At 38.9% G+C, this 27,118-nt stretch overlaps 1 protein-coding gene across 1 annotated transcript in view; it reads left to right on the forward strand.

Moving 5' to 3' along the window:
- The window catches only part of ngfrb (nerve growth factor receptor b), a 35,363-nt gene extending 12,781 nt beyond the window's left edge, over positions 1 to 22,582 (forward strand). The window contains exons 4-6 of the mRNA XM_005471237.4: positions 13,636 to 13,870; positions 15,702 to 15,862; positions 17,867 to 22,582. Coding sequence (XP_005471294.1) covers positions 13,636 to 13,870; positions 15,702 to 15,862; positions 17,867 to 18,210 — 740 coding nt within the window. The 3' untranslated portion in view covers positions 18,211 to 22,582. The remainder of the gene's footprint in view (positions 1 to 13,635; positions 13,871 to 15,701; positions 15,863 to 17,866) is intronic.
- Positions 22,583 to 27,118: the final 4,536 nt, after the last annotated feature.

The raw sequence follows: 27,118 nt of genomic DNA on the forward strand, positions 1-27,118 counted from the left end.
TCAAACTGTGGTCACCAGATCCACAGTCACCAGATTTCAATCTAATAGAGTACCATTGAGATTTGGTGGAAAAAGGAGATTCATGTCATGGATGTGCAGCAATTTTGTGATGCTATCATGTAAATATGGACCAAAATCTCAGAAGAGTGTTTCCAGCACTTTGCTGATTTTGTATTCTTGTGATGTGATAAGACCATTCATATCGTTATTTATCAGCTATCTAATAAATGGCTTTGTGAGGTGACCTGGTCTAAATACCAAGCAAGTTTCAACTTCTGTGCCGAGTAAGGATGAGTGATGAAGTGTGTCGCCCGGGGTCACAACGATGTGAATGAAACTACGTGAGCACATCTTCGCTGTCCAACACTGAATGAAATGTACAACACACTTGACATCCACTTTGTCAGCCTCATAATCAGATCATCTAAGTTCGACACTATACACATTGTTGGCCCATCGACCTAAATGCCACACTGAAGCTTGTCTCATTGTCTTCAGAGACTCATCCCAAGAGAGAAACAAAGACCACACTCTCTCTATGTTGAGGGTTTAGAAGAAGGTCATTTCTCTAAACAGGGCTCTGAATTTCTTTTATACCATTGCACCCTGTGGGTATCACACTCCAAATCAGGAATTCTGTATGACTGGAGTCACTGCTCATTCCAATGATCTGATGCCTCAAAGATTAAATCAACGCTTTTGTGAGGTGACAATAAAAGGAGTCTGTTGATCAGCCAAGCAGTCTGTTGGGAAAGTGGTTTGAAGGATGTTGTTATCACAGTGGCGAACACAGAGCCAGTCTGAGGCTAAAGGGACCCTTTTGTACGTCCTCCCATGGTACTCTTTGGCCTAGGAGGGCTTTCGGTTTAGCCCATGGGGCCAAACAAAAGAAGAGCCAGTAATGAGTAAGAAACTAATGTCGAATGTGCTTGGTATAATTATAAGGGGACATCATTTTTCCTGTTTATTCAAAGAAGGCACAGTTTCTCTTGAGTGTTCCTGTGTCCCACTACAGTATTTGGGCGATTTTAGCCTTAATCAGAAATTGTTGCCGCACTAATTTGTTTAAGCTGAACCGACACTGGGTTAGACATTCTCCCAACTAATTTTAGATTTGGATTACTAGTTCTGTAAATTAAAATGTGTGTAAGGAGACACAAAAGTATATCAGTAGAATACCCATTCTTAAATTCAACCCCAATCCCAAAGAAGTTGGAATGATATTTTAATGTAAATATAACAACAATGCAATGATGCCAAAACTCATAATTTACTCAGAAAACATATGTTTGAAATGAGCAAATGTACCATTGAACCCTCTGAGGTCAAAGTCGTCATATATGCTAAACCTAAGTCTAATCCTGGTTTTGGGAAAGCTGCATCAAACATTGCTAGCAGATAGTGCCTTGCAATATCAAACTAAAACAAATACCTGAAGCCCAAATATCCACTGAAATTATCTAAAATATAACACTAAATGTGATTCAGGATATTTTTCCTTTTGAATGCTTATCTATTTTTTTGGTGTAGGACTTATATACATCAAACTGCCAAGAAATCCAAATAACTCCACTGTTATAATGAAAACTGGTATGTAGTTTAAAGTCTACACTTTCAACACAAGTTGGAACTCAGGCTGTGTCTAGCTGCTAGGTCATCTTAAACCGGTCATGTGATATGTTGGTGTGTCTGTTCACTCCAGGGGGTAAAGAAGAAATAAGGCTGTTTTGATTTTAATGACAGCAGCACGTCTCAAAAAAGTTGGGAAAGGGACAACAGAAGGCTGGAAAAGTAAGTGGTTCTGAAAAGCTGGAGGAACATTTTGCTACTAATTGGGTTAATTAGCAACAGGTCAGTGATATGACTGGGTATAAAAAGAGCAGAGGGGAGAAGCTCTCAGGAGTAAAAATGCTAAGAGGACAGAATAATTTTCCTAAAGTATTTAGCAATCAATTTCAGTATTTAATCATCTACAGTGCATAATATCGTAAAACGATTAGGAAAATCTGGAGAAATCTCTGTGCGCAAGGGACAATATTGAATGCTGATTAACTTTAAGGCTTAGGCGAGCACTGTGTTTAAAAGAGGAAGGACTTTATCATGAAAATCAATGCATTTGCTCAAAAACACTGCCAGAAATTATCATCTGTGACCACAGTTCACCATGTCAACCACAAATGCAGGTTAAAGCTCTTTCATGCAAAGAAGAAACCATTTGTGAACATCAGCCAGAAACGCTGCCATCTTCTTTATCTCGACCAAAGCTCATTTGAAATAGACTGAAGTAAAGTGGAAAACTGTTCTATGACCAGATGAATGAAAAGTTTAGTTTAACTAAAAAGCCTCTAATGGTATCGCGACACTATCAGCGAGCTGATAGTATGAAGGTGCATTAGTCTCTATGAAACTGGCAGCTTTTGCTTTGGAAAGGTACAATTGACGCTGATAGATATAGACCAGATTTAAAGCAACATATGCTCCCATACAGACAATGCCTTTTTCAGGGAAGACCTTGCATATTTCAGCAAATCAGTGGTAAATTCCATTAATTCCTAAAGCATGGCTAAGCAGTAGAAGAATTACCAAACATACAATAGAAACTCAAAACCATGATGATATGGATGCAGGTGTGTGGATTTGAAATAAACCAATAAATAGGAAGCATTTAATTTGGACTTTTTTTTTTCTAAATTTCAAATTACCTACTCGATACTGTGAGCAGTCATGAAACTAGAATGTGTGAAAACAGAAGCAACACAGAAAACTAATCAGTCATTTTGTGTCTGCCAGGCTTTAAAAGAACCAGAGAAAATACGGAGAGAGAAGTTTATTTAATAAGCAAAAGCAGACACAACATATATCGATGTTTTCTACCAAGTGCTGCGCTGCTATTAAAAACATCTCCCACTGAGGATGACGCTTTAAGGCAGCTTGAATCAGCTTGTGGTCTGAAAGCAAAGGGTGGTGTTTGGAGAGATGATTCATCCGAGATCAAGATATAAGAAGCCAGAACCCCAATACGAAAAACATCCTTTAGATAACGAACAAAGCATACATCATGATGAATGCGATTCCGGCAGAATGACTTACAGCTCACTGTGTATGGGCTTTATTGTCATATGTTGTTCCTCACTCTAACCCAATCATGCGCCTTTTATTTCGAACGTAATCTTTTTACCAAAGCAGAAGCGTTATCAGCGCTTACAAATCTGTAGCAATGCCAGACGTCCACATCCATTAATGCTGCGGAGTCGTGCGACACAGGCCTGAAGGGTAAAGTCAGGAAGGTGGAGGGAATGAATGGAACACACAGACCACTAAAGACAAGTCGTAACTGGAGACGGTGGAGACGTAATTTAAATCAAGGTAGAAGGACCAGAACATCAGCTTGACTGTACTGGGGTTTTTTTTCCTTTAAAGATAAAACTTGATCTTCTGCTTTACTCTTTGGATTATATTTTCCTTCTCTTGTGTTTAATATAGCAGGATACAAACTCAGCTGACATGTGGGGTGAAATCCAATTTCCTCCAGGTCCAGCTCCAAAGGGATTAATGCTATGTTTTGTGTCTTAGGGGGAATAACTCACTCTCTTCTTCTATCTCTGATGGCTAAACATGGTAATAGTGACCAGACTTTCGTCAGGGTAGACCCACAGAGTTGGAGATTTAAAGGCAAGATCCTTATCTAAAGAAGTGTGATACGACTTCCACTCTTTTGCAGGCCAGCGAGCGATGTCAAAGGTTAAAGGGCATGAGAGCCTTGTATGTGGAGAGGGGTGGGGGTTGTGGAGTGATAAGGCAGTATAAGTTCCCCCCTGGGGGATGTGGAGGGAACAACATGATATAATTCCCCACAATCCTTTCAGGGGTCACAACAACATTGGGGCAAGGAAAGTTAATTAAAACCGATGCTGATAACGATCCTGACGAGGTGACATCTACTGATGTGCATTATTGCTGTAGGAATATCATATCCTGGCCTTCTAATCCCCAATATCATATTAATATAATGAGAAAATGATGTTAATACTAGGTAGATTTGCTTCTCTCATTTTACTCATAGCCCCTGCAGCATTTTTCAGTTTAGTTACTCAAAGGAAGTGTGCTGTCGATGCGTGCATCATTCATCCAGTTAAGAAAACCACAGAAAGCTGATTCTGCCTGATTTAGCCTTCTGTAGAAAATCTACATCGTAACTTACAACGTAACCAAAAACCCCTTTTTAACCCTACGCTGTCATTTTCCATGTAACCTGATGTGCACCTGAAATGTAACTGCACGTCTGGTCCAGCAGCTCGCTGACTGAATGGCGTGGATGTGGATTTCAGTCTGAATCACACTTAAGGCTTCCTCTGCAGTTCAGAGGTGGTCTTTCCCTTTTCACACAAATGCTTCCCTTGACTCCATGCTCAAACCAGCGTTCCTCCCTGTCCAGGATATGTACTCATCGCTTAAAGACTGTGCACTGGCCTGTAGGTTTAAATAGACTGTGGAGTCCAGGCCTAATGAGGAAGCTCTTTTGTGTCGTGCCAGCCGCTTAGCCAGAGGTTGTTTGGTTTCCTTGATGTATAATTCACAGCAATCCTCCTGACACTTAACCGCATACACTATATTACTGTGTTTGTGCTGGGGGACCCGATCCTTGGTGTAGCATGTGTTTTCAGAAAATTGGTCTCTTTACGACACATAAGGGCTCGCTAAAGGTTTTCACTTAAGCTGCCGTTGTCCTGTCCTTAGGCAGTGGTAACCATACATACATACATACATTTGTTGCCTAAATCCCTCCATGGGACCAAGAATAAAATCTCTTTCTGAAGCGTCAGAGTCCTGAACTTTGTACAGCCAACATCCCTTTATTGTAGCACTTAATGCACTAATCCGGGCAGCTTATCTTCGTCATGGCAAGTTAGTGCTCTACGAGGAGACAGGGCTTGTATGGTTGGCTTCGGTTACCTGAGATGCAGTGGTTTGCTTTGCTGAGCACTGGTTTGGTTTGGGAATGGGGATGCGTAACAGGGCTGGTTCTTGTGAGGCCCATCAAGCTCGGAGAAAGATGATTTCAAAATGCATTATGAGTAGGATAATGCAGCCACGTTAACACAACTTTGCAAGGCCTCTTTCGTACCTTGGTTAAAGCTGTATGATTGAGCAATGATTGAGCAGGATAAAGTACTCGCTGCCTGTTCTTATCATGTTGAGGTTTTGGCTAAAAGCCCTCAATCTGGTGGGAGACAGAGGTTTTGCTCCATGACCCTGTTCTTCCTTGAGATCGTACTCAGGGCTGACGGGACATGCTGTATCTATCAGCCAGAGCCTCGAATTCTTGCTCTGTGGCAGCGAGGGCAAAAAGTTGTGGCTGGCAGGACATATGTAGTTGTATTATTCATGCACATACATGCACAAAAAGAAACTTAAAAGGGTTAATGTGAATTATACAACACACACACACACGCGCACACACACACACACACACACACACAGAGATCTGGCAATAATCCAACAAGCACATCATCCACCCTTCTCAAGGTCAATGCCCTATCTAGAGCTACATCTTTTTTTTTGGCGTGTTACCCATGCTCCACCTGTTAACCGAGGTTCTTCTGTAATAATTTGTTAGCTTGCTCCGCCTCGCCTCTCACATTGGCAGAGGAGTCTGTGAACTGTCAGTCAGAACATTACTCATGTGAGCTAGTAGGTGGAAATGTGGAGGTTTGTTTGCTTTTTTTAAACCATCTTTTAAACAGGAGATATTTTTATGAAGACACCAGAATTAACAAACTAGTTATAGACACGTATACATATGATAATGGTTTCAGTAGAGAGACACAAAAAAAGGGGGGAGGAGGGGAGAGTGATTGGTCCAAGTTCACTCGGTTAATGATAGGTAAGCAGGAGGGGAGGGGAGTAGTTTCCTTCCGGAGTTTGGTTGACCTTAACAATCGACAGGCTGCCCTCCAGAAATCAGAAAGCATAATCTACTAACAAGGACCATGCACAGCTCTCAGGGCCACGCCAGTTCAATTCAGCAAGGAAGACAAGGAAAAGAAGCAAAAGAAGGGAAGTTTCTGAATCTGTGGACGGGGCTTTTAAATTTGAATGAATTCTCATGCGGTGCCACAGCCTATAACGGTCAAAAACACGGTCTTTAACGTTAATTTAGAATTTAATGTCAACATTATTGCTGCAATATTTTATCTTTTGTATTTCTCAATACAAATGAAAAGTCTTTTGAGCTTATAATTGATCAAACTATGATCTTTTCTGGGGTCTTTTGTTACAGCTGTTGATTTTCTTATCCTGGCTCCACACAGTGGCTGTAGCGTCTGCGCTGACACATTAACATCCCGTGTATTTTTGCTTTTTAATAACGAAAATCCTCCAGACTCTTAAAATATCAAGTCTGGAGGAACATGTGCACCACTTCAACGTGTAACAATATTGAAACGGTTGACAGGCCCTTGTTCCGTTATGATTTGCTAAGCTATGATTGGATGGGATGGCACTCCTGTGTGGGAGAAGTTTAGTGTTTGGTTGGCCCCATAAGGATAAAGAGCAGGATACAAATTGGGGAAACCACCAAGGACAAAATGCCATCAACATTCCTGATTTCCTGCGTCCAAGGCATCGCCACATCAGTGGCTGTGAAGAATCCCCAGCCCCAGTGACTAAATAATTCACTGTCTTTGTATTGCACAGTCACTCATTGTGTTGCCAAAGCTTGGTCCCCTTCACATCCACAGGCCTGTATCTCTGTATGGCTGTATGGCTGCAGCTGACCTCCTCTCTTTAACCCCTTTGCACCCTTCTCCACACAGTATGAGCATTGTAACAATGAAGGAGATTTTAAAGTTGACTGGGCCTTTTTCTTCGCTGTCAATGTGGGATTGACTCACTTTCCTGTCATCATTCCGGAATTTGCCCCGGAGATTCCAGGAAAAACCTTCAGAGGTGATTTGGCATGAGTGAGCAGTTCTGGTGGCAAGGGTGACCACAACACTTGTGCTTTCGCTCGTGTCGTCGTTTCGTTGCCAAAAGTTCTGCTCGGAGACTCGGGCTTTTGTCCTCATTGGGATTTATTGCATGTGTCTCTGCCAAACTCAGCCTCTCTCTCACTGATGTTATCTTTAAAGCTGCCTAGGGCTGAATTATTGAATAAAGAGAGACATTAATGTAATTTTGCAGCATTGGGTCATTTGTTGCATTATTGTCCGTGTGAGAAAAAACTGCAGTTTTCTCACTTTTCTACAATTTATTGTTTTGAAATTCTTTACAGGTGATAAAGTCATGCAGGCTGTGACGAGCAACTGATTTTGCAAAAGCACTTCAGTTAAAGTTCGACCTTTTGACGGTGTGTTTAACACATTAAAGGTTTTATTTTGACCCAGATTTTACCTGATTGTGAATTTCCCTTACTCTTCCTAAGTATTTTGAGTGCTTGCCTTACTGTAAAGTAAAACTTGAACATAATAGCTATTACATGCATAACTATTAGCTATTAAAGGGGGGTTGCGATGGGACTCAAACTCCAATCTTCAAATCAAAAGTTGGGAGTGTGTTACCTCCACTGCACCTGTCTCTATACCCGGATTCTCCTTCCACTGAAACCTTTTCTGTTTTTGCCATTTTAAGAATTTTTGCATGTGTCATTTGAAATTGTAGGAAAAAAACAGACTTGTTTCTATATTAAGGGTAGTGATCAACCAGTTGAAAGCAGCTGCACAAGAGAAAATGCATCAGCATGAGATTAGTACACTGGAAAACAAATAAAGAGCTGCAGGAGAGAAAGAGATGGAGAAAGCTGGTGAGAGTGGAGCACAGGAGCAGATGCTGAGAATGCGGCCTGGTCGATAAAAGCGATGAAGTTACTCCTCTGCACTCTCGGGTTTCTCTGGTTGACCTCTACGAGGGCTGATCACTTTCTGCAGTAGAACAGTCACACACATACACACGCAGAAGGACGTGCCCACACACATGCACCCTGTACATTCATGGGTGTGTCTAAGGCATGTGTGCAGAAGGAGTAGATGGGTTGCGTACAGTAGGAAGTGAGCCAGAGGCCAAAAGACAGATCGACGAAACAAGAGTAACAGCATTCTGCAGTATTTGAAGGGCATTGCTTTGTTTGTGTTTGTAACAACTATTATAACAATAGTTGTGGTTCATTTAATGAATAATGAATAATATGCAAATGTCTTTTCAGGTTTTGTTGTGCAGGGATTTGTGGTTGTTATGGCTGCAGTCAGGTGGAATGCAGTTACAGAAAGGCAAACCGAGCCCCTCCTGTCTTTTGTGACTAAATCATAAGTCAGGCTTTAAAGTATACGGTGTTGAAACTGCAGCAACACCTGTTTGCACGAGTCTGCAAGCGGTTGGAATGACGAGTTCAGCTCAGGTGTGGCTGCACACACACAAACAAGCACACAGCTGCTGTGAACACAAGCTGCATGCACAGTCCTGCTGCTCTTATATAGTACTTATGTAAAGGGCACAGAACAACAGGTTCTTATTACACGCTTAATGTGCACAAGAGCCTGGATTTCCTGTCACAAGTGAATCATTATCAGACAAAACAAGCAAGACAACTCTGGCAATTTCACTAACAGCCAGATAATGCTTAACAATAGATATAATAAATGTTTTGTTAATTTAAAACCGACTGAGGCTGTCATTTTGACGTCTCCGCAGCTTTCAACTTTTATAGTTTTAATGACAGGCGAGCCGCACTCGTACCGGAGGAACACCCCTGGTTTAAACAGTGAGACAAATAATATCCTGTATGTGATATATACCTAGCATTTAAAATAAAGACTAAAAATAAACTGATAAAAGATGGAAGCGGCTTCTCTTTGTCACTGTTGCCTTTTATTGAAAAGAGCTTTTTATTTAAAGCTTTATGCAGATTGAGAGTGCCGCCTGCTTACACAAGAGTGCTCGTCATCCACATGAAAACTGAAAATAATAAGAAAGATAAAAACAACATTAAAAAACTTCATGTGACTATCATGGATTTCCCTGGATACAAGAGTCGTGTTAAACACTGTGTTTGGGTTTTAAATCTGTTATTTAATTGCGATGAATTGAATTTAATGTTTTTATTGAATTTGTCAGATTGGTGTATAAAAAGAGTGTGTTTGTATTTTCAAACAATTAATGACAACAGCTTTTTTTAAAAAAAATCTTTACAGCCTCATCTTCTGCTTTGATTTTATTGAGCGTGCGCATGTTTACTAAAATGTTCCAAATTTCCCACATTATGTCTTATTATGATCACACTGGAAACAAGGTGAACTTCAGCAGGAGAAGGTCACTACCGTCTGCTAGGGCTGAGCTGATTCATCAATGCGCTATCATCACTACAAAGGTGTGATGATAAGAAATAATTTATGTGTAGCATTACTGGTTTGGCTCAAGGACAGGTTAAAGGGTGTGGCTAAATCAGGGTTGTCCATCTCCAGGCCACGAGGGCCGGTGTCCTGCAGGTTATAGATCTCACCCTGGGTCAACACACCTGAATCAAAAGATTACTTCATTACCAGGCCTCTGGAGAACTTCAAGACATGTTGAGGAGGTAATTTAGCCATTTAAATCAGCTGTGTTGGATCAAGGACACATCTAAAACCTGCAGGACACCGGCGCTTGAGGCCTGGAGTTGGACACCGCTGGTCTAAATGATCATAGGAGTGACTGACAGAAAAGGAATTGCCCAGTAGGAACGAGTAAAAGTGTAGCCAGATGTAATGTGGGGAAAAGACTGAAGGATGAAGAGGAATGATGGAGAGAGGACATATTTTTAGCCGGACAAAGCGGCTCTTTGTCATGGGACAGTGTCTGATTTCGTGTGAGCGTGCGCACGTGTGTGTTGGAAAGTAAAGAAAGTAGAAACAAACACGCTATGGTGGTAACGGTGGTGGTGAACGTGGTGTGTGTGTGTGTATTCTCTATGGTGTGGTACCTAGTATTGAAGAGGGCAGGAAGCAACATGATATCTTTTAGTGATTCACCAGAAGCCTGTTTATATGTATACTGTTTCTTAGGCACTTCATCCACACATAAAGGTATAATGTATCCACCAGTTTAGCAGCAACCCCTATAATATAACTGACTTTTGTTTTGTTTTGTTTCTGTCATCCATACTTTTTCCTTTACGTATCAATGAGAGCAGGATGCCGGGTTTACAAAGTCTTGTTAGCTATCAGTAGATTTCAATGGGATAAAAAAAATATGATGATACAGCCTTTCCAAAAGTTATTGAACTGGATGGATGATGAGCCTCAAGTTTTTAGAGCCTCATCTGTAAATCTAGGTTTCAGCTGTCTCTAATGCTAGCTCAGGTGCTATCTCTGGTATTGTGCAACTCCCCATAAAGCCACAAAATAAGCACTATATATGCAAAGTTTCTAAGCTCTTTACAGTTTGGCTTTAAATGCAACAAGCAAGAGGAGTTAGTATATGGAAGCGTGAAGACCAGGAATGTTGTGGCTTTGGCAATAATACTCGAAATGGTTTCAAGTAAGTTGTGTTGAGTGAGTTAAAGCACCGGAAACTTACTTAACAGAAGCACGTGGCTTACTGAGCTAAGCAGGAGGCAAAACTGGCAAAGAACCAACAATAACAAGGTAACAAGAAGACAAACAGGCATCTGGGCTGCTTGTAAATACCTAACATGGTAAAAAATAAACCCAAAAAACTGCACATAAAACAAATGTTTTCGCTGTGTGTCAAGTGTCAAATGAGTCCAGCACTGAGAATTACAGTTACAGCTAATAGGCTTCAGGTTAATGTGGCACAAGCGTCATCCTAAGACAAGTTAGTGAGAAAAGAAAAAGCTGTGGCCTTAAAGGTTAATGATTAAGAATCGTCGACGTAGATTTAATGTTCAGTTAATTGTTGTTACCATAAAGTGCTTCCTCAAATTTCCTTCAGCTAAAATCCCCGCAGCAGCTCAGCACATCGATCTGAGTTAGCTCTCATTAAAAATGTTTTCGCCTCATTAGTAAAAAATGGATGCCTTGCACTCAGCGGCTCTCCTGAGGTATTTAGAGCCCTCAGAAACCAGCAGCCTGATTTCCTGTCCATGCTGTGAGTAACTGTAAGTAAGTGACAGGCGAGGATAGGTTTCCGCATCCGCGGCGAGGAGCGAATGTGTCTGCTAATGGTTGGAGGAATGTGGGCAGGACTGGATGGACCAACTTGCTCTTACCATCGTTAATGGCTCCCTGGGGAGAGGGGAGGGTGGAGGATGGGGTATGACCAAGTGTTGTAGGAGTGCTTGTTGTGTTTGTCAGCATAAGAAGTATTTATTGTTACACTTGCTGTGGTGGAAAGAGGCAAAACAGTAAAAGTAACATGGAAATATGTGATCTGCCAAGTTACCACTCGTATCTGTAGCTGTATTTAAACTTTGCAAACCATTTTCCGGTCATATTGCCGTGCTGGGAATGTCCTGGTTCGTGGAGTATCAAAGTATGTTCATCTGACCATCTGCTGCTATTTATGAAAAAACAAACTTGGTCTGGATGTGTTTGCTGCTGTTTTTCTTTCCAAAGAACAAAAATCCTTTGATTTGATTTGATTAGAAATGAAGTTAATTCTTGAAATTCATTTATGTTGTGAGGTCACTTTTAGCGTTTCCGATTTGAGCACGAGTGCGCTGACCCAAGCTGCAGCACAGTTAAATCTGTTTAAATCAATAATTTAATTTCAAAAATGAATAGGTGAGTTTGTGTCATGCGTTGCTGCTTGACAAACTCAGAGAGTTTTAATCTCACTCTGCAATTCCTCTCGGTCTTACAGAGGAAGCTGAAAGTTGCATTTCTATTTTTGGAAATAAGAAGTGCCCTATCTTTTGTTAGCACACTGCAGATGTTTTTACCAATCCTTCTACCGAGATGTCATTTACAAGTGCGGCCAATGCTCAGAAGACCTTGTGTAACAGCTCTCAGTTTATAAATGGGGGTAGTTTCGTATTAGTACACATTTAAAAAAGTAATTGGCCCGTAAACCTAATAACTGGTTGTGCACACCTTGGCAGTGAGAAGTGCAATCGAGCATTTGTGATGACTGATCATGAGCCTTTCACATCACTGGGAGGATTTTTGGCCTACTCTAATTTGGAGAATTGTTTTAATCGGAGGGTTTTCCAGCATTCATGGCCTGTTTAATGTCATGCCACATCATCTCAATGGGATTTCAGCCCAGACTTTGGATCGTTGTGCTGCTGCATAACCCGAGTGAGCTTGAGTCTCAGGTCATAAACTGATGGCTGGACATTCTCATCCAGGATGTTTTGGTAGAGAGCAGAATTCATCGTTACAGCAAGTCGTGCAGGTCCTGAAGCAGAAAAGTAGCCTCAGACCATCACACTACCACCACCATGTTTGGCTGTTGCTCTGATGTTCTTTTTATTAAATGCTATGTTAGTTTTATACCAGATGTAACAGGGATCAAATTTTCTAAAATGTTCAACTTTTGTTTTGTCCACAGAATATTTTTCCAAAGGTCTTGGGGATTATTTAAATAGTTTTTAGGCAAATGTGACACAAGCTATTGTGTCCTATTTGGTCAGCAATAGTTTCCTCTTTGGAGCTTCCCATGGATGCCATTTTTGCCTCTTTCGTATTGTTGAATCATGAACTCTGACCTTAACTGAGGCAAGTGAGGCCAGCAGTTCTGTTGTTCAGGGTTTATTTGTGACCTCCTGGATGAGTCTTGGTAGGCCGGTCTCTCCAGGGAAGGTTCACCACTTTTTTAAGTTTTCTACATTTGTGTATAATGGCTCTCACGCTTGTTCACTGGAGTCCTAAAGCTTTAGAAATGTCTTCGTAAGTCTTTCCAGACTGATAGATGTCAGTGACTTTGTTTCTTAACTAATCTTGAGTTTAGATTTGTTGAATCAACAGGTCTGGTAGTAATCTGTGCTGTTTGAGGCTTAACCCAGTTTTCCAAAAGCTCTGGTCATCACAGATAATCATTATTTAAAAAAATACATTTTATATTTACTTGGGTTATCTTTGTCAAATATAAAATCAAATGTAAATCAAATATTAAATCCAATATAAAATTTGTTTGATGACCTGAAAAATGTGATAAATATGAAATAAAAATCTAAGAAATGAGGAAGTGGTGAAAATATTCCATGACACATTGAAAGAAAGACAGAAGAGGGAAAAACTGCATTTTTCCATTATAATTTTTGAAAATGAAGCATTGATATTGTGTCAGTATTGCACATGATAATGTGTATATTATGATGTTAATTATATCATAATAATATGTATATAATATTATGAAGTACATTTTTGTCCCCGTAATGGCAAGACATGCAATAAAAGTTAAGATCAATTTCAATTGTAAATAAAAGATATTTTTTGATAATTCTTAAGTAAATTAGCTTTAGCCGCAGCAGGTAGCTGTAGATTAATCACAAAGCTAAAAGGAGAGGAAATACTGGACTGACGTTCAACACAGGGATGGTCTGCTGGGTATTAAAACTGCCGGCTATTCTCATTTAATGGTAAATGACCCAAATGGTCAAAAATAAATGTTTAACAAAACTTTGAATGTCTTAATTTCCTGTTGCTGTTTTATCTTCACAAAACCGAATAATTTCTCTTTGTGCGTATTTGTCCTTTACAGGTCCATCCACCACAGGGTCTCTATTTACTTTCCCCCCAATTACCAGTGATTACTTCATAACATATGAATCCATACCAGAGGTCCCCACAGACGGCAGCAGCACCACCACCACCACCGCTAGTAGTGATTCCCAGCAGCAGTTTTACAAGGGTCTGAATGATAAACTCATCCCCATCTACTGCTCCATCCTGGCAGCTGTTGTTGTTGGATTAGTGGCCTTCATCATCTTCAAGAGGTGAGGACTAAGCAGGAAACACACTGAAAAGTAGACATACTGAGCAAAATGACATCTCATGGTACCTGATGACCAACTGCAACTACATAAAAAAAAAAAGCAGAGTTACAGAAAACCCCAAATTTTGGCATCTGTCAAAGTCATAAACCCTAAATCATAACTAAAACCTTTAAGTAGATTTCAGAAGGTAATCAGATGCTCATTTACGACCCTCATTCCAAAAAACATGGCATACTGTGTAAAATGTAAAAACAAACAAACCCAGAATACAATGATTTACAACTCTGATTTCAAATAAGAGGTGTCACCTGTTCTTTTATAATCAGTCTGTAAATGCGTGGGCTTTTTGAGAGAGGAATTTCATCACATTCTTGTATGATACGGATTCTATCTGCTCAGTCCTGGGTCATCTTTGTTGTATTATTTTTATTCACTTCATGACACTCTAAGTTTTCAGTTGGTGAAAGGCTTGGACTGCAGGCAGGCCAGCTCAGCACCCGGACTCTTCTACTATGAAGTCATGCTATTTTGATAGATCCCATGTGCTGTTTAGCATTGTCTTTCTTAAATATGGAAGGCCTTCCCTAAAAAAGGTGTCATCTGGCTGGGAGCATACGCTGCTCTAAAGTATTTATATGCCTTTCAGCACAGATGGTGCCTTTCCAGAATGTAAGCCGCCACTTCCACAGGCACGAATGCCGCCCTCTTACCATCAGACTTTCCTACTGATGGTCTCTCTCCTCTTTTGTCTGGAGGATGAGGTATCCATGTTTTCCAAAAAGAATTAAAGAATTTCACTTTCCACTTTCCTTCAGTCCATTTTAAACTAGCGCAGAGAAGATAGCAGCGTTTGTAAATCATGTTTCTTTCTCAAATGCTTTAAAGCGTTCACAATTTTATCTTTTGGAATATTAGTCTGAGTTATAAAAGACAGCTTCTCAGTCTTGAGGAGAAAAGCATCACTCAATTCACCTCATTTACACTCCTGGGTTTGAGGCAAATGAGGACTCATATGCATTGTCATCATCTGATATGTGCAGAAATGTACAACGCACCTGTTTAGGTCCTTTTTTTGGTTCGCTACATATGTGTGCTACGGTGACCTAACCTTACTGTACCTGGGAATAAAAGCTGATAGGAAAAATAAACGCATTAGTCTGAGTGTGCAGCTACAGACACATGTGGAAAAATCATATCTGATTAAATTTGCTTTAAAACCGTGCTTGGAAGCTGTGGCCACTTGGATTAGATTATCTTCTATTTCAGGGTGAGCCTCAAACACACTAACAGCATTTTTGTTTTGCTTTTGTTGGACATCAACCATAAAATTTATGTTGAACGGTCAGCGTTTTGACACAACTTCCAGGAAGAGATCTAAAAGTATCGGGAACGTTAATGCTAGAAGCAGGTGAAAGGTGCACAGTTAGATGAAGTGGAAACAAATTTGATATGGGTTTGTAGTTTTCTTTGTTTAGGTTAAAAAAAAAAATATTGATAATAAGATTTTATTAAAAGGGTAATGAGACGGGTAAGCACTATGTCCAGCGAAGACATGAATAACAATAGAAATAAAGGAGCATAGTCTAAATTCCGGTAAACGAGAAAACACCCACATTGTAGCCTTATGGAGACACACAACAACACAGTAGGCCTGCTCTAACAGTGTACATGAAAGATGCTCATACTGAAGCCATACAGCTGTAATCCAGCTGCAGCTCACTGATTATATGCTGTGTACGTAACATAATTTAAAAAGGGGAAACTGGTTTGTGTGTTAACAGTTCTGGTATGATGGTATGATGAGTCTCTGTGCTGATTCGTTCTCATACAGGTGGAACAGCTGCAAGCAGAATAAGCAAGGAGCCAACAACTGCACCCCCAACCAGAACCAGACCCCGTCACCCGAGGGGGAGAAGCTACACAGTGACAGCGGCATTTCTGTGGACAGCCAGAGTCTGCAGGAGCAGCAGGGCCAGAATCAGCCACAAACAGGTTAAAACTCATCCGCAGTATAACGACAAAGGGGCCGCTGTCATAGTGCTGAGAAACACGATAGCCCTCATTTATCAAACTAATGTGCTTAAACTGGCTGTAAACATATGATAAGTCTGATGGACAGCAAACCAGAATTTTGGGTTTCGGGGCAAGTACATAAACTGTAGGCTGCACCCTAAACAGTGTCAACCTTATTTTTCTAATGAAAAGAGGTCCACCCTCCCCTCCCTCAGGAATGAGCTATCTGCTGGCTTCATCGACCGCAGCTTCAAAATGACCTTTCAAACTTACTGTAGCAAATCGGCTGGAGAGGATTACAACAGCGATGAAGCCTTCAGACCTTCAGTGTTGTTTTAGCAGCTCAGGCCCTGAAAAACCAGTTTATATTTGGAAAAACACAATTAGAAGTAGGTTTGATATCTTAAAGTGTACTCTACAGGGTAATCTGTAGTATTGTGGCCAAAGATGGATTCTTTTCTTGTAGTTCATGCAAAGGAGTTACTTAAAAAGTTAATGTTCACTTCATGTAAGGCGCACCCATAGCCTGCACAGGCTTATTCAGTTTAGAAACAGGTCTCTCTTATAAATGAGACATTGAGTCTCAGTGAGATTACCTGTACAAATAAAGGTTAAATAAAAATTAAAAATAAATAGAGCTCAATTAAAAATCAGCCAAGGAAACCATGTGATCTATTTTTAAATCACGTAGAGGTGAACATCAGAGAAAGCAGCACCTGAAGGCGTCAACTCTGTTAGTCCCATTCTCATAAGTGGAATATCTCTGAGTACATTTCTTTGAGCCTGTAAGTTTGAACCATGAGATAATTTTTTTTTACACTGGACTGTTTATTGAACCTTCTGATAATTAAATATATATATCATTTAGAATTTTTTGTTTGTATTATAATTACTAAATCTTGCATTTTTGTGCAATTGTTTGGGGGGGAAATATCACATTGATGATGAAGAGGTCTCAGAACCTCACAAGAACTAATGTGTCAAATATGATACATGTGGCATTACAAGGTTAGATTCGAAACAAACCTTTGCTTTCTATAGTTTATATGCAGGCTGTGCTATATTTGTCAGATTCACCTTTAATGGTGAATCTGACAAATACAGCATGAAGAAAATGAAGAAAATGCTTCTTTTTCTGAACTTATTCACCTTGCTCTTATATGTCATGGTTTTAGGACACACACTTGGACCTGTGCAGTAATAATTCTTTCAATCGGGGGTTTGACGGATGAGGATGAACTAAATATCATATGGTGTTCAAAGATCATAATCATCAAGGCCTCACAAAACTTGTTTCAAAATTATGTGGTAATCATAAGAAATTTTACACAAATAGCTCATAGAAAAAAAATGAAGTGATGTCAGAGTGACATCATAATGTTTTCTGTCCTATTCAACACCATATACTATGTCAGTCTGGCTCGACAAACTGCAGTTTGGCTGCCGGTAAAGGCAAGAAACCATAAAGAAGTCATTTTAGTTCGGCAAGCTCTGGGAATTTTATTAATGAGGCATTCCTGAGATATTGTAGGGCAATGAATTTACTTAAACCGCAAAAGCCATCTGAAATATACAGACCACTTTTATAAATATTAAAGAGTGAAGTCCCTCACTGACAGAGTTATTATTGCACAGGACAAAGTGATGAGTCCTAAAACCATGAGCTGGCAGAGCAAGGTGAATAAGTTGGGAACAAGAAGCATTTTCTTCATTTAATGGCCATTAAAGGTGAATCAGAGCTTGTTGTTTGACACTGATATTGACAAAGAACGTACTGTCTGCATAAAAACTATATTTAGAAAGTAATCCGATTAGTAATGATGACTCACAGTCCTGTAGTTATTTGTGCACAGCTGCCACTGCTCTGTGGATCACATCAAGTGAATAAAACATTTTCTTTGTTCAATAAGATATTATGCTGTATACTGTGTGCTTAAACTTAAATAAAATTGCATAATTGTGTTTGTTTTTTTCCTTTTGCAGTCGTCAACATCGATGAAGAGCCTTGTTTGCTTCTTCCTCTCCACACCAGAGAGAAAGTGGAGAAGCTGCTGTTTAGGGCTGCGGACGGAGAAGACTGCGACCACATGCACGACAGCGACTGGAGCAGCTTGGCGGCTCTTCTCGGATACGAGGAGGAGCGGATCGCGACTTTCCAGCAGGAAGAGCATCCGGTCTGCGCCCTCCTGTCTGACTGGGCGAGAAAGGACTGCGCCAGCATGGAAGCGCTGTGCACGGCGCTGCGCAAGATCAATCGTGAAGACATCGCTCAGAGCCTGGTGCTCAGCCCAAGTGCCGCAAAAACAACAGCCACTTCTGTAGTGTGATTTTTGTTTATTTTTAAAGCTCAACAGTGATTTCACATGTTAACACCTGAACCCTAAAATATTCCTCTGTGGCCTCCTACTCCTCTATGCTATATTCACTTATGAAGCTACCAATCACAGTGATGATCCAGTGCCGTGAATCCTGAACAATCATGTCAAATTAAGGGATAATACAGGGAATCAGACAAACACTGACAGATAGATATCGCTATATGAAACCAAATCCGCATTTATCCACAAAATATACAGCAAATTTGCAAAGAAAGAAGCTTTACAAACAAATGTCTCTAATTACTCCACTTGCAGCCTGGATATCTACCTGCCTGAAGTTAAGGTATTTTTTAAATCTTGACTCTTAGTCTTTCTCCAGTTTGGTCCTCTGCATCTTTAATATTATCTTCATCCAGCCATTGCTACCCTTTAATAAGTCTGTGTTGTCCTTTCCCATCTCTGCTACCAAAGAGAAGTACATTTTGCTCAGACACTAACTCACAAGTTATATTGTTTTAATGCCATGTTTAAGTAGACTGTTTAAATTTAAGTTGACAAATGGCTTGAACCTGTTACTGCTACTGGACGAGGCCTGCATACCACTGAATGTCTGGATCTTTGCAAATGTGACAACCTGAGGAAGTGATGCTTGGATACATTTCAAATGAACTGGTTCTCTTTCAAAAAAAAAAGGAAGGAAAAAAAAAAAGTTTACCGTCCTTTCAAATATTTGTATTAGATCTAAGAGATGGAGCAGTAGCATTTATCTCCGTGTCAGCTTCATCTTAAGTGGCTTCTGGGCTCCTCTTCTTTTTTCCCCCAGCAAGTGCTAAAACAACCGCCTGGACTTTGCCAGCCAGGTGGACTGTGGGGCCAGGTCACTGACGGAGGCAACGTGACTCCAGCCTGTGTGCTCAGACCTATCTACATAACACAGAAACTCAGAGACTCCATGCTGACCCAGAAAAGGGAAAGACGTGGAATTCAAAACTCATGTAACAACCATGTATACAATATGTAGATATGCAGGCAAATGCACATGCCAGATATAGACATACTTGAAATAGATACCCAGATACAGTATCTAGGTTTGCATGCATGTAGTGTACATAAACACACACATATACACACACAAACGCATACACAGTTAGCTCATGTATGCATTTCCATTCTTATTCATAGTACAGGACACAGAAATGATCAGATCCTGCCATATGTGGTGTGGAACAGTGTCACAAAGGGACCATATACTGTTTGTTGTCATTAATAGTAGCCAATACTAGATATCTGTGTGCCTAATTATGTTAACAATTATATGATTTGTAATTTACGCTGTAGATAGTGAAATACTACATTAACAGTAAACAGCATGCACAAAGTAGCAACTCATTGTCAGCCAGTTATCTGGTAAATAAACTGCTGTAAATGATCAGGAAGCAAACGAAAAATGACAGGATTTTCAATTTTTTTTCTTAATTTCTCAGGGTGTCTCATTTGACTGTGATATTACATGTGTATTTGATTTGTTATAGCACCCTACAACTAACAAAAACACAAAGGAGGCTGTGTTTATCCAGAGTAATGATTCTCGCGACTGACAGTCCTTCAAACAGACTAATAAGACAGAGAAAGAAAAAAAGAAGAGGGGTGTCTAGTTTCTTCTTTGTTTGGGAACAATGACCTCCGGATAAAAGGCAAGTCAGTGGAGACACAAGTTGAAGGATGTGGGATGAATTCAGACAAGGGCAAGTGGAAAAGTTTTGGATTACTTAAATGTAAAGGGGAAACCCAGGAATCGGCAGTTGCATTAATTAGACTGTTTAAGTGTAAGCATGCATTCATCTCTTCAGCGCATTATGCACTCTCTGCATTGTGTTTGGTTCTGCCAACTTGGTTTGGATTTATCAAAACATATTCAATTTTGTGTTTATGTTGATATTTAAAGCTTCAACTTTTTGGATTTTTTTTATTGGAAAATTTTTGAAGGATTAATTAGCTCGCTACATAAAATCCTCATCCTCACCAACCTCAGTTGCTACTGAGTACAGATTGTCACTAATTGCTAGCATACTGTGCTTCATGCTGTAGTGTTACTTTAAATGAAGGTATTCTCATTACTCTGTAAGGGTTGTTGTATTTAATTCTCAAATAACAACTGTACATGGTATTATATTTCTGTTTTGTCCTATAGATTGTAGCACTTAAATGTGTAATTATGTATTTACATTTTGCATCACAAATGCCTTTGAGTCTTTCCAGGCGGCTGCTGATGTGATTTTTGATTTTAACCATACTGTATTTTTTTTTATAACTTGTAAATATTATTTTTATTGATTTCAGTTGTAAATAATTTGTCTTTTTCTACATTTTATCTTAGTTAAAGCCTAGAAGGGGCCACTGTATAATACTTACTGTATGTGAACAGGACTATATTATAATTCTGTTGACAAAAGGAACAAAAGAACAGCCATGCCTCATTAAGGCAGTTAACAAATTATTCAGTTTTACTAACATAAAGAAAAAGACTAAATTCAATCTACATTTAATATGGTTCAGGATTAAACAGATTCTAATGTTCCAGTTAGACACCCAGCCAAGTAACCCTTAGGTTAAAGCATCATTAAAATAATAAGCTGCAATATCATTCAAAAGATTAGATTTTAGGGACACTAAAGAAACAATACTAAAACGAAAAAATAATATAACATTTTGAAAATGTTTCATCCCCTTTCTTGTTTAGAATTAGATGCCACGAGCGATACTATGGGTATTACTATATAGAATGTAATAAATGAGGCTACAAAGACTGGAACAAAACAAATGTTGCCTCTGGTAAAACCTAAAAATAAGTAGCTTCGTTGTTGCAGGAGGTTGTGCACCATAGCGCTTCAGCTATTATCTTTAGACAGAACTAGACCAGTCAAGCCAAGCTCCTTCAATTTCTGTCACACATTTAAAAACAAACTTTTTGTGTTTTCAATTCAATGTAGATGCATCAACCAATAAAGGAAATTCAAAGAGAGAAATGTAAAACAAGCTAGCTGTTCCAGTTCATGCTAAGCCACTGGATCTTAGACTGGCAGCCAAGGTATTCACCACATACAGTGAACACATTAAAATGCAACAAATACAAAGTGAAACCATTTCACATGATATACAATATACCTGTACACATACCTACAAAAGGAAAAAAAACATCAGTGGCGGGAAAACGTCCACGTCTGCATCTACACATTCCTATTGATGGTTTTAAATTTTACATAAGCTGCATGTAATTTTGTTTAACTTTAGGCCTTTCTGCAAATTGAACAAAATTTAGTTGAAATACTGTCTAGAAAAATAAACATTGCGAATGCTAATCTAGGGTACTTTTTTATTGTTATTGATTAAACTTGTGAGCTAAGCTAGCTGCCTGCTAAGCTAAGTTAGCTGCCTGCTAGCTGTAATAAGATGAGAGTATTTTGCCTTGGTAAAACATTTAACTGATTATTTAATTCAAAAGTACTCTTCCTAAATTAGTACGTTTGAAAGTCATTAATCGATTATATGTAATTATCAGTTATATATAATCGGTTAATAATCTGTTACATTAACCACTAACTGATAGTTGTACCAATATTCATAAATACTGTTACATGTGTATATGTGATATACTATTGCACTGCATATGTTATATATCATAAAGGCACATCTTTCAAGGGGGTACTAGGCTGATAGGGTGACTTAAGTCTCATTTGTCTTGAATGTCTTAAAAATTTGCACCAGTTCTTTTGCTAATCTGAGAGTTAAAGCTCTTTGCCTAAGACCTTACAAGTTTTCCTGACCAATAACAAAATGACTCACACGAAACTGTCAATATAAACTTTGCTCTGGTTAATTAAGTATTTTTCTTCTTGGAAACTGCAAGAACCAGAGCACCTGAAAAACTGTAGGGCCTCTTCTCTGCTTTGTTTTTATGATGCTTAAGGGGATTATTTTAGTTTAATAGTTGTACTCAATGATATCCACCGCAATAGAATGGCCTTCCTTGAAAGCTCTTTCTTCATTATACCAAAGGATGGTAAACACAATAAAATGAATGTGTGTCCTTCTATCAGAAGCTACAATTGAATATGGATGTTTTTCCCTGAATAATATTTGTTGATTCCGAGGGCTAAAAGTAACCATGAAATGGGGTTGTGTGTAAAAGGCTTTCTTTTGAGGGTAAAGCCCTGGTAATGTAGCTCATAGTGACTCATAGCAGAACCAGGACTGAACTGTACACATCTGAAAATCACTGTTCCTTGTATACGAATACATGTACTGCTCTATACTTAATGTGAATTTGCTAAAAACATACTGCAGACAAGCAGTAAAACCAATAATAAAGCTCTTAAAGGCACTCATCTTCTGTATTGATCCAACAACACACAAACACACAAATATGCACATTAGAAATTAGATGTACTCATTATCTGAATATATAGAACAATTATTATTTTTTGTATTTATTTAATCATGTGGGCTGATAATTTCATAAATATGGTTTTAAGTGGCATAGTCTACTTTCTATTTTTCTCTGTCTTTAAATTTGCATGAACAAATAATATAATATAATTACTTTTATATAATTACTTTTTAGACTTTAGTGCTCATATTTATGCATCTTAGTGATTTTAGAATGGTTAGATCTTGGAAAAGCAATGTATTGTTTTGAATTTTGTCCCAAGGAGAAGGCCTGTGCATTTTTCCTCCAGTGCCACTAAAGTCCTTCTGATATGTAACTCAAGCCAAATGAGACAGACTGATTGCTGGAGGCTTTAACAGTTTCAGCACAGTGAGCAATAAATGCTCGGAGGGGACTAAAAAGGGGGGAAACAAAGTCTGCACTAGTTCCTTCATCAAACTGACAGCATGAATTATGAGGGTTGTGTGTGGTCAGTGCAGAAATGGTAACGTGGTACTATCATAATAGAAACCGTCAGCCTGTCAACACAACTGGACTTACTGGTGAGTGATACAACAGAATAATGGTGCATGAAACGACACATTCTAGCACACTGGTTCTCACTGATTTTATGCCACTATGGACTTAACTCAGTGGTAGTGTTACAAGTGTGAAAATATTGTGATGGATTAGTGTAGCTTATGGTTAAAATGAATTGTTTTTGTTGGAATTCGTGCACTGTATGTGTTGGAAAACATCTAATAGATTTCTATAGACTATAACAGAACATAACATAACAGGCTTGAAAGCTATCTGATATAATAAATAGAACAAAATGAAAAATGCAACTAAATCTACAGTGACATATTACTATACACACAATGATACATGGGCATATGCATCATTTCTGCACTGTGTGAACACCTGGTTATGTGTAGAGATGCACAGATATTGCAACGCCACAGGATTTTTTTGAGGTAGAATTGTGAGTTGTTAAGAATAATCCTATACATAGTATATGTGATGAATGCAGTCAGTTCTCTAAGTATTTTGTGAAAGATACAGTTCATAGTTTTGCCTCTATACACCATCACAGTGGATTTCAAATCAAACAATCAATATGCAATTGAAGCAAAGACTTTCAGCTATAATTCAACTCATTTTCAGACGCGCAAAAGTAAGTGAACAATAGACTGATAAGCAGTTTAATGAGATGAGACCATTGTTGTTTCATGACAAATTAATCTGATAAAAGATCTGGACTTGATTGCAAGTGCTGAACTTTGCTGCTTTCCACTAGAACTCTCACTATGGGGTCTGAATAAATATCAGTGAAATTAAAGCAGGCTATCAATAGGCTGAAAACCCCAAATAAACCTATCGTAGAGATTAAAACTTAAAATCAGAGTTAGGTCAACTTTACGAATAGCCAAATCAACACCGTGGTACATTCTTAAAAAGATTGCCCTGACTAACTCAGCAAGACTAATGGGTCTGTAGGACCACAGATTAAAACTACAGTGCATATTCACAAAATTATCTCCATAGTTAAGAACAACTTCACGCCATCTAACAAAGTCAGGAACATGCTGAATGAGGTGGGTGTATCAGTGCTGAAGTCTGCAATCAAGTGATACGCTAATGAACATCGCCAAATACTGACAACAAACCACTGGTTTGCCAGAAAACATCTAAAATAACCTACTCAGTTCTGAAAACAAATATTTTAACAGATGAAACCATCAGAATAATTGAAAGGGAAAAGTATGGAAAAGTAAATAAACACCTTATGATCTGACGAATATCACGAATACAACATCTAATAAACAACAAAGAATTTAAATGTAAAAACTGCACTACCAGTACTTATATTCTATGTATATTACATACACCAGAAAAGACAAACCTGCTCCCTGATATTTCCTATCCAGTCAAAATTGAATGTAATAGTCTTTAATCTTTGTATTTGTTCCTTCCAGTTTAATCTCTTTCTTCTTATTCAGATCACAAGGGACATCGGCAGGTTCTGAAACATCACCCAGTATCAGTTTCTAAGTGAACCGTGGTTCAAATGGAAAACACATTGCCGGCTAACTGCTGCTAACCTCCAGTGAGTTGTTAGCAAGGAATGCTCCATGTGTGAAGAGAACCATGTGTGCAAATGTGACATGTGGTGGTGAAAGGGGATAAGCCATGTTGTGTTTTGGTGACCGCTTGAATTTGGGCTGCATGCTTAGTGGACAAAAAAAAGCTGTTCTCAATGAGCAACTCAAGACACTGACTCTGCAGAGATCCCATTGCTTGTAAGTGTTTATGGGTATGTGCATGTTTAATATCATCAAGTACACTATCAGGTGCTGTGAGAAGAAAGAATTTAAAAAATCAAGAAGAGAAATGTCTTCCCCAAACTAAGGTTGATCAGTGATATTTAGTAATGTCTGTGTCATATGTTCCTGACCATTTAATAAACAAAAATCTATATTGTGCCTGGGTTAAAAAATCTAAATAACAAAGCTCTTTTCTATATCTTCTTTGAGGGATATGTTAAAAAGATTAATCAAAAATACACGCTTATAACTGACTTATAACTGACTTAAAGAAAAGTTGTATAAATGGAACAAAGAAAACAAGAATTAGCAAGTACAGAGTACTAATAATTGAATTATAAGAGTGGGAACTGTAAGAAAGTAATGATTTCCAAGCTATATATCTCCTTGCTGTACTGTTAACTAGGCTAATTTATAGCATGTTAATGGCAGCTATACGGCTGCTCTCAGAATAACATGCTTATTTACTCTACAAATCACTTCTGGAAAAAATTGAGAATGTGGAAACAGGACTCCCTTAGGATAGGCTGGAAATGTGAGCCTCTGAAACCTTTGCAATGAAAATATTATAAAAGCATGACAAATAGTAATCGCAGAAGAACCATATGCCACATCTCAGTGGAAGTCAGATGGTAAATCGAGAAAAGAAAAAAAGTTAAAATGTAGAAATTTAATTTACTTAAAAACTTTATTTTCTTTTCACCGAGTTTCAGATCACATTAATTTCTTCTGTTAAGTAGAAGGAAAACCTTACCATTGGTCACTAGGGAAAAATATGTTTTCTCCAACCAGTTGATGGAAACCTTCTGGTTGGTCTGGTTGCTAGCAAATCGCCAGTGGTTGTGCATAATTTGGATGAAAGACACTGATTGTCTACAAACACTTGGCGATTACTCTCTAAGTAACAGTGAAAATACTGAAACTTTTTTGTTTGCTGAAGAACCGATAAACAATTTTTACTCTGAAGATGAATGTTCTCTATTTCTGCTTTGCAATGCACTCTTTCATGGTTTGCTACCACTCGACGGGAAGTTGTTCTTCCACACAAACTACATGCAACCTGCAGGAACCACCCACCAACCAGTCGGGGAGTACATATTTTCTCTCCAGACCAGTTCTTGCATCACATATACACAGTGTTGGGGAGTAACGGAATACATGTACCGGCATTAAATATTTAGAATACAAAATATAAGTAGCTGTATTCCGTTACAGTTACCGGTTAAAAAGGTAACATTCAGAATACAGTTCCTTTGTTGAAATAAATGGATTACACGGCGGTCTTTTCCTGTTTCATACGTTAGGCTATGACCTCTCTATTTTTGATAAATTCCACGCCGGTGGAAACCCAAACAAAACACGCATTAAGAAGCTCTAATGCCTGTGTCTCAATCTTGCGGCCCATGTCACCCCTACTCATATTCTAAACACTTTAATGACATAAAGAAATATTTTAAAAAATTATTTTTCAAAAAATTATTTAATATGAAGGCAATAGGCAGAGTGTTACATTCATAGCCCTAAAGAATGTAGCCTCATGGGCAGTGTAGTCCGTGCTGCAGGAAGAATGGACTGCCATACCCGTTATGTGTCTGTGAGCATGAGGGAGAGAGAAAAAGGAGAAGTACGAGTTGTCACCGAGCAGAAACGGGAGATGGAAGCATGTAAATATAATAATAACCACTGCAGCCAAAAAGAATGCCTGACAAGCCCAGTTGTAAGTAAGCTATTAAGACTTGACTGTACACTGTGTTCCTGTTTTCCTCCGAAAAAATAAGTTTCTGTTGGAGCATCTTTTCATCACCTCTCTCTTTCTCTTGCTAGCAAAGTTGACCCAGACAACAAAGTAAAGCTAGTTTTCGGCTACGAACCCGACGTATTAGCCAGAGGTCCCTTTACTACGGTTTGGAGCCGCGGACCTGTTTTATATATGCGCGGAATAGTTTTCTATACGAGATTGCTGCAAAAAGTGCAGCCTTACCTAATGTCCACCCTACTGTTACTCATTTTATATTAAGATTTAAAAATCTAGTTGGTATTGGTATGGCGAGTAGCCTTCAGTAATAGTAATAAATCACACAGCAATAGTGAATTCATGTAGTTGTAAAAAGCATGATAATATATTAAGCAATCCACAGTATTCCGTTACGTTACTCTCATTGAG

This window comes from Oreochromis niloticus, linkage group LG8 (genome assembly GCF_001858045.2).
Source record: "Oreochromis niloticus isolate F11D_XX linkage group LG8, O_niloticus_UMD_NMBU, whole genome shotgun sequence".
NCBI classification, from domain to species: Eukaryota; Metazoa; Chordata; class Actinopteri; order Cichliformes; family Cichlidae; genus Oreochromis; species Oreochromis niloticus.